Source organism: Gobio gobio, assembly GCF_949357685.1.
Source record: "Gobio gobio genome assembly, chromosome: 4".
NCBI lineage: Eukaryota > Metazoa > Chordata > Actinopteri > Cypriniformes > Gobionidae > Gobio > Gobio gobio.
Genome location: NC_137100.1, coordinates 39,303,312 through 39,319,723, shown reverse-complemented (window position 1 = coordinate 39,319,723; position 16,412 = coordinate 39,303,312). Strand labels below are relative to the sequence as shown.

The 16,412-nt window shown below is 37.1% G+C and overlaps 1 protein-coding gene across 8 annotated transcripts in view; it reads right to left on the bottom strand.

The window, feature by feature from the left end:
• Positions 1–16,412, bottom strand: part of garnl3 (GTPase activating Rap/RanGAP domain like 3) — a 104,071-nt gene that overhangs the window by 75,419 nt on the left and 12,240 nt on the right. For 3 of the 8 annotated variants that reach the window (XM_079815633.1, XM_079815635.1, XM_079815636.1), the window contains exon 1: positions 2,774–3,125. The exons of the other annotated variants lie outside the window; for them this stretch is intronic. In XM_079815633.1, the coding sequence (XP_079671759.1) occupies positions 2,774–2,823 (50 nt within the window). In that variant the 5' untranslated portion in view covers positions 2,824–3,125. Of the gene's footprint in view, positions 1–2,773; positions 3,126–16,412 lie in introns of those variants that run through there. 8 annotated transcript variants of the gene reach the window in all.

The window sequence follows — 16,412 nt, the reverse complement described above, 5'->3', positions numbered from 1 at the left end:
TAACAACAGAAGAGATATACTGCGCATGTCATGGATGCATACGGGCTGATAAGTTATAACCCGGTGGACTTTTTGAGATGATTTTTTATAGATTTAAATATGGTAAAATGTGTTTAACTACTCTTATTTGTAGCTAAAAGCATTATGAAATTAGCCAAAATAATTAATAAAATAAATATCAAATTAAATACTGAATTCTGCAGATCCCATGTGGCCATAATTGTATACAATTTTAAAATTGCAAGTGCACATACATTCTTTGATTATGTAGCTTCATAAGAAGTTTGCGCATAGATGCCTCATTCCCTATGCACCTCTGCTATGCACTATGTAATGGCTCTCAGACGGGGGAAGGGAGATGGTTAATTGAAAGAGGGGAAAAAATGAAATGAAATAAAAGGTCGACTTCAGAAATGGCCTCGTAATCCTGTCAGAATGACCCACTGTTGAATTACAGTCAGTTACTAGAAGCATATCTTGACTAAGAGCATTTAAAGACAAATGCAAGTGATTCAGGAGAACAAGAAAAAGAAAGGAGTGGCTCGTCATTAGATGATTTGCTGTGGCCCGGGGCTGAAAGAAAGCTGCTTTACGAGACTTTTTATTCAGAAACACTACCCTGGAGGACAAAACAATTAGCTGAGGACACAATTAACATCTTAAGATGCGGAACGTCTTATTGTTTCATTCATATCTTCAAACAAACCTTTGATTGTCGCTTATGATTAAATAGTTCTGTTGACAAAAAGAATCATCTGAAAAATGATATTATCTTTACGAAAAGAAATCCTAAATGGTAGTGCACCGGCAGATGACTGTGTTTGCGATTATGGTAATGATGACAGCAACAGCATGACATAATTAGCGTGTCCATTACCATGAGAAACCAAATACGGTCAAGTTTGTTCACAGTAATCACTCCTTTTATGCATCTGCAATAATAATTTAGTGATAATGATCTGGCAATGGCATGATATTGTGTTTCTAATAATGCAGAGCTCAATGCCTCAGACATTTTCAGACCACGCATCTCTGATGTCTCGCCATATGACCGAAGAAAAATTACAAGTGAAGCTGACACAGACTCCAACTTTCTAATTATTCACCACCACTGCTGTAGAAAAAAGCAATGGCATTGTTAAAACAGATTAATATAATTAAACCAACACTAACTGTAGCAAGAGTTCAGGGAACTTGCCTTATGAGAATATATGTGATAAATCTGGAAAACAGATATAATCACATACAGTATTGGAGAGAAATAATGTCACTTATTTTAACTGAAAGATGAACACATTGCAGATACACAACTTAAAAGTATTTTTTCCCCCCTGGGATTTATGGTGATAATTCAGTAGCAGGCAAGCTGAAATTTGAGTCTACAGTTACTGTATATGAATTATATGGAGGGTTTGAAGTGGCCTGGCTATGTGTAGTAGCCTATTGTTGTGTTGACACATGATCTGTCATTCTATGCCAGGTGTTAGCCTATGTGTGTGGGTTTGTTTTGTAAAAAAAAAAAAAAAAAAAATACTGTTACTGTAAAAGATGTGTGATACACTTCTGTTGCGTTTAGTTGGGAAATGTCAACAGGTGGATTTGTGGTTTGTTTTGTCCTGTAGCCTACTCATCGGAGGTCACATTAGCTATGTTCTCATGTAAATAATTGCAGAGTGACATCACACTCACCTCAAATTACCGCAGATTCGCTGCGGTGTTCATATCACCTCCTATATGGTTGCGAAAGCTGTCACAACACTTCACCACAATAAATACAGTATACTGTCTTAAAATGACCAGCAAATCAATATTTTCTTTCTTATTTTAATCAGAGAAAACATGTTTACGGTGACACCACTGTGGCGCATGGATGTCCATTCTACCGAGGCATTCGCATGAATAATTTACCGTTTTTCCAGTAGCCTATAACCCACTACACAGTGGGAAAGTCTAAAACACTGTTTCATCAGGACTGTATGCTATAGGCTAAGAAAAAACGGTGGTGTTTTCCTCTTTCCCACCTGAATTTAATCCGAACAAACACTTGCGATGCAAAGATTTGTGGACTGTACAAATATTACTGCGGTGCTGAAGAGAAATAAGAGCTCGCAGCTTCTTTTTAAAGGGACAGTTCACACAAAAAGGAAAATTCTGTAATCTCTTGTTTAAAATATGCAGGCCTATAGGACTTCTGAACACAGAATGAGATGTTAAACTAAACGAGCTCTGTCACTGCTGACTTTCACTGCATATTTCCGTACAATGAAAGTGAATGATGACTGACAGGCATTCTTTTCATCTGACGGGAAAAAAAGTCACACGGGGTTTGGAACAATATGAGGGTGAGTAAATGATGACAGATTTTTTTGGGTTAAGTATCCCTTTAAGATAACTAGACCGCAACATTATTAACACACACACACACACACACACACACACACACACACACACACACACACACACACACACACACACACACACACACACACACACACACACACACACACTTAGCATAATTAATTAATAATCATAAAATAATAATTGAAATACCAGTTTGTAAAAAGAAAAATGAATGATTCAAATTGGAAGTGCATATTTCCAATATCCGCATCTATTGACTGATCACTCCTGAGAGGGTGCCGCTTGTTGCACGTTGAAATGAGATGTGTTGAGTAGCTATATAACCCCTGATACTGCTGCAATGACTGACTGTGTCAGAATAACCTCCACGAACCAACATCTGATATGAAATATGTCATTTTAAATGCTTTACCGTTGGTTGAAACTCAACAGTTTGTTCGCTGCAGGGTCTGCAACGCTCATGGCCCCATGCGATGTAATTCTCTCCCGCAGTCCAAGTTCTTCTGCCTCTCGCCTTTTTCTCTTAGTCTTCTCTTTCAAAGAGACAGATTAGTGACCATAATTTCCCCTACAGCTGCGCGTGCTGCTGTACCCCTTCATTGCGTTGCCGTTTTAGTAGCTATTGGTAATAGCGCGTATCTGCCAGTCCCTTTTTTAATGCACCTGATGGACGCAGCGGTTAGATTCATATGGACACACAAGACACACCTCGCGCGTAACTGAACATTCAAGAAACAGATTCTCATGGACTGGAGTCCCCTCACGGCCGCGCGCTGTGCTCGTGACCGAGAAAGTCAGGTGGGGAGCATGTCAACCGCATATTCTCTTTGCGTTGCTAAAGCAGACCCGTTGCAAAATGATAAAAGACGACAAAATATTGAAGTAGCCTATAAATAAGCAGCAACTGACACAACACATCATCAGGGTAACACACATGACACTAAATGAATGCTATAAATCAAATAATTTAAAAGTAAACATATAATTTAAAAACAACATGGCTAATTAAAGAAAAACTTTTGCAAAAACATCCAAATAAATGTGATGGTTCATTCATACAGTGAATTCTCGTGCTAAGGCGACTCATAGCCTACATCATTTATATGTATGCCTATTAAAAATACAGGTAACAATAATTTACCCTGAAAGCCTATTTTGCTAAGTCAAATATACATTTTATTTTTCCATAACTAATTTTTTCACAGTAAAATGTTTTGACTTGAAAAGGATCTTGGAGTCAAGAAATTAATGTGTAGCTCTCTCTCTCTCTCTCTCTCTCTCTCTCTCTCTCTCTCTCTCTCTCTCTCTCTCTCTCTCTCTCTCTCTCTCTCTCTCTCTCTCTCTCACACACACACACACACACACACACACACACACACACACACACACACACACACACACACACGCACGCACCCGCACACACACACACACACACACACACACACACACACACACACACACACACATACAATAATAGGCTACTTGGTGAAATATTTTAATTGGAATATTTAATTGCCTTTGTGGCAAAGTGATTTAAAGGGTGAAAGATTATTATTAATTGAGTGCATTCACTGAAATACTGAGCATCTTTTGATTAGCAAAATATCCGTCCATGCCTGTTAGTTTTGCTGTCAACATCAACATTTTGAGGCATTTACACAAGCGTAGCCTATGGTGTGTTGAACGGCATGCAATGGTAGGCTACCCGAGATCATCATGCTGTAGAGCCAGCCAGCTTCTCATTATGACACTCATTTACATTAGTAAGATTCAGGCTTGCATGATTTAAAATTATGTCACAACTGGTTACTGTGACTTAAAACTGCTTCATCGTGGTAAAGGAATAACTGTTGTCGCCAGCTTTGTATGCAAACACATGTGACACACCGTAATATTTCCACTTCCAGCCATATATGTTTGCATGCATTCGAGATGTGAATGTGTTCATGTTTTGACATCTGTCTCCAAGGACGCTGCACACTTTGCATTCACAAAATGCAAACCAACCACTAATGAAAAGCATCCCTCCTGGTGTTTATGTGTTTCTAGACAGTGTTTTTTGCCCTTATGATCTCATAACCTTCAGTCTTCTTCCCACTGCCCCAGGTCTATCCATAATCCTCCTGTCTAGCACAGAAGTGAGGGGCGCAATGAGGTCATTGTTCACACAATAACCTTTTCTTCTCATTTAATCTCTCTCTCTCTCTTGACTCATCCTCACTGTCTGATGATGTCACACACTCAGACACATCTGCTTGCCTGTTCTGTTCATTATACACCTGCAGAGCATATAACTGTTTCAATGCTAGAGATTTAGCGAGACAGAGAGAAAGACTTGCGTATATTAAAGAATATAAGAATCCTGAGACATGCAATAGGAAGTGAGCAGAGATTTCATTTCAGACTGTTTATTACTCTTCATAATTATTAGTAGCAGAACAGCATGTTATTAGCCAAACCGAGGCACGCAGTAAACAGACTCCAACACAAAAGTAACATAAGACCCTCCCTGATGACATCACAAGTAATGGAATGATTGGGAAGAGGTAATGAATAGAAATAAAATTGGGATGTGTGAAAAAAAAAAAGTGTTTTATGTGATATTTTTCATAAGATGGTATTTTGACGGGTAAGGACAACATAGTAGAATTAGTTATTAATTGAATTAATTTATAAAGGACTCTGAATTACTTTATGAAATCCTCTTGGGGGAAAAAGCACTGAAAACAAAGTTATAAAAGAACTGCAAATTTTTTTCTGGAAACTGATGAACAGAAGAAAATCAAACCATTTACAATGTGAAACATGCATGTGGTGTTTGTGTGCTGAATGGTTTGTTTTCAGGTGTGTGTGTGTGTGTGTGCACAGGCTTTTGTGTGTGTTTGTAACCTAAACTCTTTTGTCTCGAGGCTTGTGGGTATTATAGCACCAAATGAAATGTGCGGTTGAGCACCTCATTGTCAACATAAGAGTTCAAATTACAGGTGCAGTAATCACATACACGTCCACACACACACACACACACACACACACACACACACACACACACACACACTACAAATATTACACAACAGAAACCATAATGACTTTTTCTTCACGCAAAATCCAGATGCTAATGACTATAAACAACAGACAGGTGCACGGTTGTCACATTAGAAACAGCTAGTCTTTGAAAAATTCAGCACATGATTACAGAGAGAACAACAGCATTCATCACACATTGGCTCTTCCAACTAAATAGCACATTAGACAGGGCTGTGTTTGTGTCCTTGCTAAAGAGCTATGCTTTGCATGCGTGGAAGAGTGAAGCAACTGAATACTGAAGCAGATCAAACTTTCAAACTATGCAGCATGCAAACACATTATTCTCTTCATAACATGTTTATTATAGGCCTACTTCATAAAAACTTTAATTTCAGTTTTTTACAATCGCTATGGCCATTTTTTCAATACTTTTAACAATTTTCCTAAACTCTTAACGCAGTTAGCACAACATCTGTCTGTGTAGGCTATACTAGTATTAACACATTTATTGTTGCTTTTACACAAAATTCATAGGGTTTTTTTTCATGCTTGAACACATCTTTTACACACAAGCTCAACCAAGACCAAAACAATGGATTTTTACTGCCAAATTTACAAATACCTTCACACTGTATGTCAGAACAGATAACACCATGTTCTAAACCTAACCTTATAGGCTAAAGTCAAGGTAAACAGCTGTTTATATTGTGAATTGAAACACAAATATATCCCCTGTATTTTATTCCATTGTTACTGAGAAACAGCGGATTGAAGTTAGTGGCATAGTGGCATTCATTATCCAGACTTTTCGAGAAACCAACAGGCAGTGTTGGGGAAAGTTACTTTCTTTGAAAAGTAATGCATTACAATATTGCGTTACTCCCTTAAAAAGTAACTAATTGAGTTACTTAGTTACTTTTTAAGAAAAGTAATGCGTTACGTTACTTTTGCTTTACTTTTTCTCACCTGGGCTGGGCTTGTTTTTGCTTTTGTTTATAACAAAAAAAGTTATATTTTTGTGCAACGGTAAAGACCTCTTCATACCAAAATTTAAATAATAAGCCCCAGGCTGAGGTAAAAATGCAAATTCACGCATGAACAGTAGAGGGCGCAGCACTGCTCTGCTGCCATTCTGGATAATGGTAGAATAGGATGCAGGAGAAAAAAGTTTTACCAATAAAAACAAAAAATCTAGTAATTTTCATCATCAAAGGTCAGCAGCAAGACATATGTAAATTAAATATAAAGGTAGATTATGCATAAAAATAGTTGTTTTATTTAACTTTTAATTATCGGAGGTTTGCATAGTACTCTGATTTTGCATTTGACTGTTTTTATTCATTTTGAGGAGTACAGAATCTTTATTGTGCAAGTGAGATAAATAAATGCTCACATTTACATTTACATTTAGTCTGGAACTACGACAACCATCATGTTTACACACAACGCCTCTGCACTTATTTTTCTCAACATGGGGCAGGAGAGCTGTCAGTCAAATGAATGTGAAAAAGCAACTTGCGTTACTTTTTTGAAAAAGTAACTCAGATATTTTGTTGTAAATTTGAAAAGTAATGCGTTACTTTACTAGTTACTTGGAAAAAGTAATATTATTACGTAACTCAAGTTACATGTAATGTGTTACCCCCAACACTGCCAACAGGTAGGATATTGTATAAGGGCTTCTCCTACAGCAAAGTGTAAATCATTTTACCATGTATTACAGTGACTGTATGCCTCTGGTCCCTAACTGTATTTTGTCTATCTAAGGATTCAATGTCTACCTCCCTCAGGGGCAGAGGAAAGCTCCTAAATGAAGAACAGGAACTTGCTATTGCCAACATGGTGATTGCTGATAATGAAATAAAACTGAAGGGCATTCTATAGATACTCTGAGATACGTCATTCATTTTCTGTATTGAATTTTTGCAGCAAAAGAAACTAAATGCATGCATGTACTAAACCCTACAAAACAAAAATGTGGAGACTGAGAGGCTTCAAAAGATACAATCTATGATCAATAAAATATACTGTCTATTGTATAAAGGCAGACCTGACACATAAAATAATGCCGTTTCTGTAATTCTATCTAGTGTTAGTGTTTTTATGACATTGTGCTATGATTGACTAAATAGAGAGAACGTGTTAGGGTATTTGTATTTTGAAAATTAGTGTTTGAGTTTAAAGGTGAACTATGTAGGATTTTTGCAGTAAAATATCCAGAAACCACTAGGCCAGTGTTATATATTTTGTTCAGTTGAGTACTTAGAATATCCCAAATATTTTCAACTATTTGTAAATCGTGAGAAAATTGCTATTTTAACCAAGGAACCAGGACGTGTGAGCTATGCGTGTGAGGGAGTCGCCTGTCGATTGCGTCATATCTGCGTCACCCTCGGTTTCCGGTTTTATTCAGTGAAACACTTTACTCTCACTGCAGTGTGAACTAAGTGTCATAGCAGCCGCCGAGCGAACGTCATAACTTCCTTTTCAACACACTCAGATATATCTAATACGATAAACAGAGTTGCGTTACCTCACTCATGACTGGAAAAGAGGAAGTGGCGCCGGCAACCGTGTCATAATAAAAGTCCCGCCAGCGACTATGCCATAATAACAGTCCCGCTCTTCAATCGCTCCTGCGGCCTTGCTCAGCTCCACAACACTCGGTCCTGCTCTGCTTCAGACTACAGTAATGTTAATAATCGCATCCATGAACGTGATTTCTGCCCGAGTCCTATCCTGAGTGTTTTCCACCGGCTGTGAGGTGAAGACCACATGTCCCGAGATTCTGCGCTCAAACGTGCCGTCATCAAACTACGCCTTTGTTTTGAACAGGCGACCTCTAGTGGACGGAAAAGTTACATAGTGTAGCTTTAATTTACAAAATGTGATTTTGAGCATGAAATTAACCGTTTTGGCAATTGTGTGTGTTGTAGGTGTGTTAAATGGGTGATGAATTGAGAAATCAACTTTCCCTTGAGCCCTTGATATATAAATGTTCATTGTGATATAAGAATATCCTGTAAGTTTCAGAGCTGAAAACTTCCTTGTTAGTTAAAGAAAAGCTTTTATTGACACTAGGCCCAGAAAACGCTCGATCTCAGAATATGTCGACCACTGACGTCATAGAATGCAGAAACACTGCCTCAACAGATAAATATGTACGCTTGCTTCTGTAGCCCCGCCCACCGACTCGTGGAGCTAAACGGATTGTGCCACGAGCAATAAACATGCCGGTTCCAGCTCACGTGCGTAAGACATTGCACGTTTGTTCCTTCATTTCACTGCAGAATCGTTTGTTAACAAGATACAGGTCGAGACTGGATTTGCAGACATATTGAGATTAAAACACAATGCTGTGCCTTCTATATTGGATCCGACAGGAACAGTGCAACACACTTATGTGAGTAAAACATATTTTTTATGTGTTAGTATTGCATTGTTACAGATCGTTTGAAATCTACTGATTACATACCTTAGCACGCTGTAACAGGCTGGAGAATCCTCTATTTAAAGTGTTATTGCTTCATTCGTTATCATACTTGGACTTGTAACGTTATGGGCCAGGGCTCGGACTTGAGTTTTTTAAAAGCCCAACGTCCTGGGGCTATGTATTTTTCAGACGGCCTAACAAAACGTATCACCGGCCTGCCGACGGGCTATCTTAAATAGTGAAATAACATTCCTTTCTTGCGCGTGCGCGCGCAATTGGTGGATGAGAGATTAATCATTGTGTTTGTTTGATAAAGATATTTTGCAAGTCCTGGGAGCGTTTCCCCAGACGATTCCCACATGTACTGAGGGGAGCTGAAGCTCATTAAATATGCAAATCTTATCCAATCCTAGCCGTGGGCGTTTACTTCCAAGTCTTCAGTGTTTTTGTTATTATTGACAGCAATGCAAGTATATAGCTTGTGAGTAAATTTCACATGTAAAGAGGACATTTGCATACTGTAGAAGAATTACAGGCACAGCAGCATGAAATGTAACCCTTTTAATGCATGAATTATGATAACCTCATTCAGGATTTTTTATTGTTTTATTATTCTTAGGGCACGAAAAAAAATGTACACATATTTTTCAGAGATTTTCAGATGTCCACTTGAGTGGACAGTATGCATTTATAGTTTTAACTGAAGAGATACTAAATTTTAAATATAACAGTAATAACACAGCAATATTGTGTATATTTAACAAATCAATGAATAAAATTATATAAAATCATGTGAAAACTATGATAAAAATATATATATATATATACAAAAAAATATAAATGCGAAATATTGCAAACAAAATGATTTTGCTGAGAAAACCTAGCGATCAGGTGTTTTCAATCTCATCAGAAATGAGCAGTGTTGGGGGTAACGCATTAAAAGTAAAGTTTTTTTCAACTTATATTTTTACGTAAGGAGTAAAGTAATTACAAGTAACGTGCATTATGTAATCAGATTACCTTTTTGATATTACGACTAAAGTAAGGCATTACAAGTAACATGCATTGCATAATAAGATTACTTTTTGATCTAACGAGTAAAGTAATGAATTAGAAGCAACTGTAATGTTAATCCACTGAAGGCAAGTTGTAGTGAACCCAAGTGTAGTTTATTTACAATGTGAACAGATATGACACAAACGATGACTTGACTTGAAACATACTAGTAGGGATGGCTGATGTGAAACTGACGTTTCAGCGCTTTGTCGAGATCCCGAAGCGCAGATGTTTCGAAACACTGCTCCGAACTGTGATTCGAAACACCCATGTCATGTGACTATGGCTAAATGAAGCTTCAAGTGCTTCTTATTTCACCATGTGGCGCCTGTCGATACGGTGTTTGATTGAAAAGGGCGGGAACAAACCCCACAGTCACACATCTGTACGAACCTAATTCCCCACAGTTTAAAAGTGAAGTTAATCCATCTTCACCTCGTGGGTTTTGTGAGAGGAGAGAGATTTTGTGATAGTGATTTTGTGATATAGCAGTAATTGTCCCTCATTTGTATGTACTTGCAAAAAAATATTTGTGCATGCCAGCAAAAAGTGTCCCTTGTGAGAGGATTTTTTCAAAGGCTGGAGAAATTATATGTAAAAAAAAAAGAAGTCGGCTAATTCCTTCAACAGCAGAGCAAATAATATTGTTGAATAAAAATGTTATGCAACAAATTTGACACATTGTGGCTTTATTTATTTTATTAATCTTCATTTTTCATGACCAAATAAATTATATAGTTATTCACAATGTGGACGCTACAGGTTACAAAACCAAGATCATGCAGTGGTCTTTTTTTTTTTTTTTTTACATGGATCATTGTCAAGGTTATTTCAGATCAATACATGCAAGTGACCAACTAGGTGTCGCCGTAGACAAACATTATGGCACATTTGCATCAACTGTTTCAGTGCTTCACTAAGCCTACACTAAAGACTAGGGATGGCAGACGCAAAACTGACGTTTCGGGGCTTTGACGAGATCCCGAAGTGCAGATGTTTCGAAACACTGCTCCGAACTGTGATTCGAAACACCCGTGTCACGTGACTATGGCTAAACGAAGCTCTGAAGTGTTTCATCAGGTGGCGCCTGCCGAAACTGCGTTGATTAAAGGGGGCGGGAACAAACCACACAGTCACACATAAACCTAATTCACCACAGTTTAAAAGTGAAGTAAATCCATCTTCACCTCGTGGGTTTTTGTGAGAGGAGAGAGATTTTGTGATAGCAGTGATTTTGTGATAGCAGTGAGATTTATAGTGCGCTTTGGTTAGTTATATTTAGGCTAGATTTAAATGAGATATATTGACTGATAGGTATAGACAGTGACATATAGTTAGGATAGATATACGCCCAGGAAGCTGAAAAAAAACCTCACACTGGAGTGCGCTTCACTGATGCGTTCAAACACAGCAACTCCTGGTGAGCAGTCTCAGTCTTCATCTAACTTTATGGAGATGGGTAATCTGAATAATTATGAACATTATACTTCATATATGCTGTCAGTTTATGCTTTGTAAGTAATTGTTGTTTTAATTTTCATTCAGAGCCACAAATGTCAACATCAGGCCCATCATCATCATCAACAACAACAACACCAGCAGAAACCCAGGACAGTTTATTGGAACTGTTTGATAGTCGTATCCGTGAAACCCAGACGACACACAGTACTACAGCTGATGCAACCGTAGAAGTGAAGAAGTACCTGAAAGATGCGTTTTTGCCCAGAACGCATGATCCATTAATTTATTGGAAAGAGAGAGCAGTAATTTTCCCTCATTTGTGTGTACTTGCAAAAAAATATTTGTGCATGCCAGCAACAAGTGTCCCTTGTGAGAGGATTTTTTCAAAGGCTGGAGAAATTATATGTAAAAAAAGAAGTCGTCTGAGTCCTTCAACAGCAGAGCAATTAATATTTTTGAATAAAAATGTTTTGTGACAAATGTGACACATTGTGGCTTTATTTATTTTATTAATGATCATTTTGTATAACAAACAAAATATATATATAGTTCTTTACAATGACGAGGCTACAGGTTACAAAACCAAGATCATGTAGTTGTCAGACAGATGTTAAAAACTATTTTTTTTACATGGATCATTGTCAAGGTATTTCAGATCAACACATGCAAATGACCACTAGATGTCGCCGTAGAGACGGGTGTCAGATTGATTCGAAGCTTCAAAACAAAATGGCACATTTGCTTCAGTGCTTCACGAAGCCTCGGTCTGCCCATCACTACTAAAGACTAGAACAGACTTGACTAAACCATGACAGACACTCACCAACAGCAGGTTACAGGGAACAATACCCATCAAGGACACATGGCAAACATAAGGGCTTAAATACACAAATAACTAATAACTAAACAAGACACACCTGTGAACAATAAAGACAATGAACCAATGACAGAACTGAACTGAGAACACATGACTGAAACAACCAATGAGAACATAACACATGAGGAAGGATGAACAAAACCCAAACACACTAGACATTAAAGCAACATGCACTACTTTTTAATCTAAAATAAATCTGACATACAACGGCTTGCCACTTGGTGGCATGTGGCAATGTAAAGGATGATGCACTAGGGTCCACTGTAGAGGTTGATGTGAACCCGTGCAAATGCAAGAAAATGCTTTTTGAATAGCTGTCCACTGTAGTGACCTCTATGCATGAAAGGGTTAATTCTGTGAATCGCCTTTATGCGCTATGGCTTCTGCATTCAGCCCAATAGTGGCCACTGCAACTTCTGGTGGAGTGCAGGGTATAGAAATTTGGAACAAAATTAAGCACACGCATGTATGTACTGAAGTGTCCCACAACAGGACAAAGCAATATTGATATTAAAAGCTTCTCATGTTTTACTATATTACAATGTTACATTTACTATAGTTAATAATATATAATATACTGTATTATAATATAATATTGACAGTTTTTAGACATTTTTTTTAGAAAAAATGTGCTATTAGAGAACAACGGAAGCTGAGATTTTAGAAGAAATATGTAGACAGTCATTGTGCATAGAATCCATTAGAGAGAAGACAATTTCTAAGTATTGTTAGTGCAAAACACTTTAGTAACATTAACACAAAAAGTTATGATATGACCTTGAATAACAGTAGTAGACTTTGTTATTATAAAATGAAACAATATTGCATGAGCAAGAGAGTAGAATATCAGCACAGATGTGATCGTACAACAACATAGGACAGCAATTTCCCACACGCCACTTGAGGCATTATCAGCTCATCAGCAAAGCTTCTAGCTAACATTTCTATTGTGCCTCATCAGATATCATATGTGCTACTGCCAGATCTATGGACAATCCCTTTTGTGTAAAATATGATCCTTTTGATAAACCAAAAGATACCTTACACATCTATAGCTATCCCTGGTTCTTCTTGTTGCTTTGTAACTATCAGACATAATGCTGATCCAAGTTCATGCCTTAAAAATAAATAATCTGAAACTATTTCTATTTCCATAAAAATTGAATTTGTATTTTCATACACAAATATAGGACTTGCTTGGCATCGGCTAGTTTATGCATCTGGTAACATTAGATATGTTCAGCTAAAGTGAAATAATATGTCAAAAAAAAAAAAAAAAAAAACCTGAATGGGAGTGTCAAATATAAAATCAATGCAATCAGCACATTAAATGTATATTTTAAAAACCTTACCTATCAGTGTTCTGATACTTTAAGCAGATCATGGATGAGTCTTTGACTTCTGGGTGTTGCATGAAAAAAGCTTTAAATGTTGAAATCCTTGCAATAGTTAAGATGTCAATCGTTAAAACAACAATAACATTGTTAAAATCCTCATTGCTCATAAACAAGATCCTCATTAGTCGACTTAAACCCTTGCACTGCTCCCATCATGAATGTTGTGGACCATCAGAAGATTTTTTTTTTGGTAAATAAAAGTAGGCAGAGAGTGACACAGAAATAACTGTCTGGCAGAATTCTGCTATGAGTATTTGTTGTTGTCTGTGCACCTGAGAACTAGAAATGTGTTGATAGAAAATCCGGTTATACCACACCACTGATCCTCTGCTCTCTCTCTCACACACACACACCTTGGAGAGCAAAGATCGAGTGGGCCCAGAAACACATGAACATATTGTGTGTTTGCTTGCCAAGTACAGACTTAAGCACAGCACGATCTTTTCCCACATAGATCAGCCTAAATGTAAAGCACCCTCACTGACACCATGCTATACAAAATCAGCATTTTGCAATATCAACAAAAACAATTTCACTCCATTCCAAATTGAGTATTCCAATCATTTGCTAAATGCTGGCTTTATAGGAACTGGTTAAATGATGACAGAATTTTACTTAAACCATATATATTTGCTTATAGGTTGTATAAATTATACAATAATAATAAATTAATATTTGTTTACATTTTCTATTTGTGCAGCACAATAAAAACATTAATAATGCATCAAAATTCATTAAGACCCTTTTCTATAAGTGGAAGAAAATAATGCAAATGCATAGCTAGCATTCAAAAATCCTTAGAATAAAATGCTAATATATAAATACACTCACCTAGAGGATTATTAGGAACACCATACTAATACTGTGTTTGACCACCTTTTGCCTTCAGAACTGCCTTAATTCTACGTGGCATTGATTCAACAAGGTGCTGAAAGCATTCTTTAGAAATGTTGGCCCATATTGATAGGATAGCATCTTGCAGTTGATGGAGATTTGTGGAATGCACATCCAGGGCACGAAGCTCCCGTTCCACCACATCCCAAAGATGCTCTATTGGGTTGAGATCTGGTGACTGTGGGGGCCATTTTAGTACAGTGAACTCATTGTCATGTTCAAGAAACCAATTTGAAATGATTCGAGCTTTGTGACATGGTGCATTATCCTGCTGGAAGTAGCCATCAGAGGATGGGTACATGGTGGTCATAAAGGGATGGACATGGTCAGAAACAATGCTCAGGTAGGCCGTGGCATTTAAACGATGCCCAATTGGCACTAAGGGGCCTAAAGTGTGCCAAGAAAACATCCCCCACACCATTACACCACCACCACCAGCCTGCACAGTGGTAACAAGGCATGATGGATCCATGTTCTCATTCTGTTTACGCCAAATTCTGACTCTACCATCTGAATGTCTCAACAGAAATCGAGACTCATCAGACCAGGCAACATTTTTCCAGTCTTCAACTGTCCAATTATGGTCAAAGTTGTCAAAGTGGCTCTTCTATCAGCTTGAATCAGTCGGCCCATTCTCCTCTGACCTCTAGCATCAACAAGGCATTTTCGCCCACAGGACTGCTGCATACTGGATGTTTTTCCCTTTTCACACCATTCTTTGTAAACCCTAGAAACGGTTGTGCGTGAAAATCCCAGTAACTGAGCAGATTGTGAAATACTCAGACCGGCCCGTCTGGCACCAACAACCATGCCACGCTCAAAATTGCTTAAATCACCTTTCTTTCCCATTCTGACATTCAGTTTGGAGTTCAGGAGATTGTCTTGACTAGGACCACACCCCTAAATGCATTGAAGCAACTGCCATGTGATTGGTTGATTAGATAATTGCATTAATGAGAAATTGAACAGGTGTTCCTAATAATCCTTTAGGTGAGTGTATATATATATATATATATATATATATATATATATATATATATATATATATATATATATATATATATATATATACAGTATATATAACTGCATTGTATATAATATTATTATATACAATTATTTGCATTTGTCTTTAGAGTAATTTTTTCCTTATTTAGTGATGATATGTTACATGCCAACATTTATCAAGTAATTTAGAAATATCAATAAAGGGGTGATATCTGAGTGTAAATGTGACTTGTTTAACAGTGTACACATGATAACCCACTATGGGACTAATTGTAAAATCATAGCTAGAAAAAAAAAATTACTTAATATTTCAGACTAAAATAATTTTTTAGAATTAGTTTTCTACATCTAACCTTTGACCTTTTTTACGGTGCTGTAATTAACTGAATTTTGTATGTATGTATATATATATATATATATATATATATATATATATATATATATATATATATTAAAACTTTATTAACATTACATTTCATCTTCTGCTACTATTTCATTTGGAACTCACATTTGAAAATGTAAAAAACTTGACACAAATTCAGATGCAACTTCATTGCCTGAAAAAAAGGTGAATTGTGTATTTTTCACGGGTGTGTGCAGTCAGTAACAAATGGAGGAATCAGAAGATCCAAAATCCGAAACACACACTTCACATAACAGTGACCGGACAAAGACTGAGTGATGAACAAGAGGAACTTAAATAGCAGACAGAAACGAGATAATTAACTAAACAAAGCTGAACAGAACTTAAAGGGTCAGTTCACCCAAAAATGAAAATAATGTAATTTATTACTCCTCACCCTCATGCCGTTCCACACCCGTAAGACCTCCGTTCATTCATCTTCGGAACACAAATGAAGATATTTTTGTTGAAATCCGATGGCTCAGTGAGGCCTGCATAGGC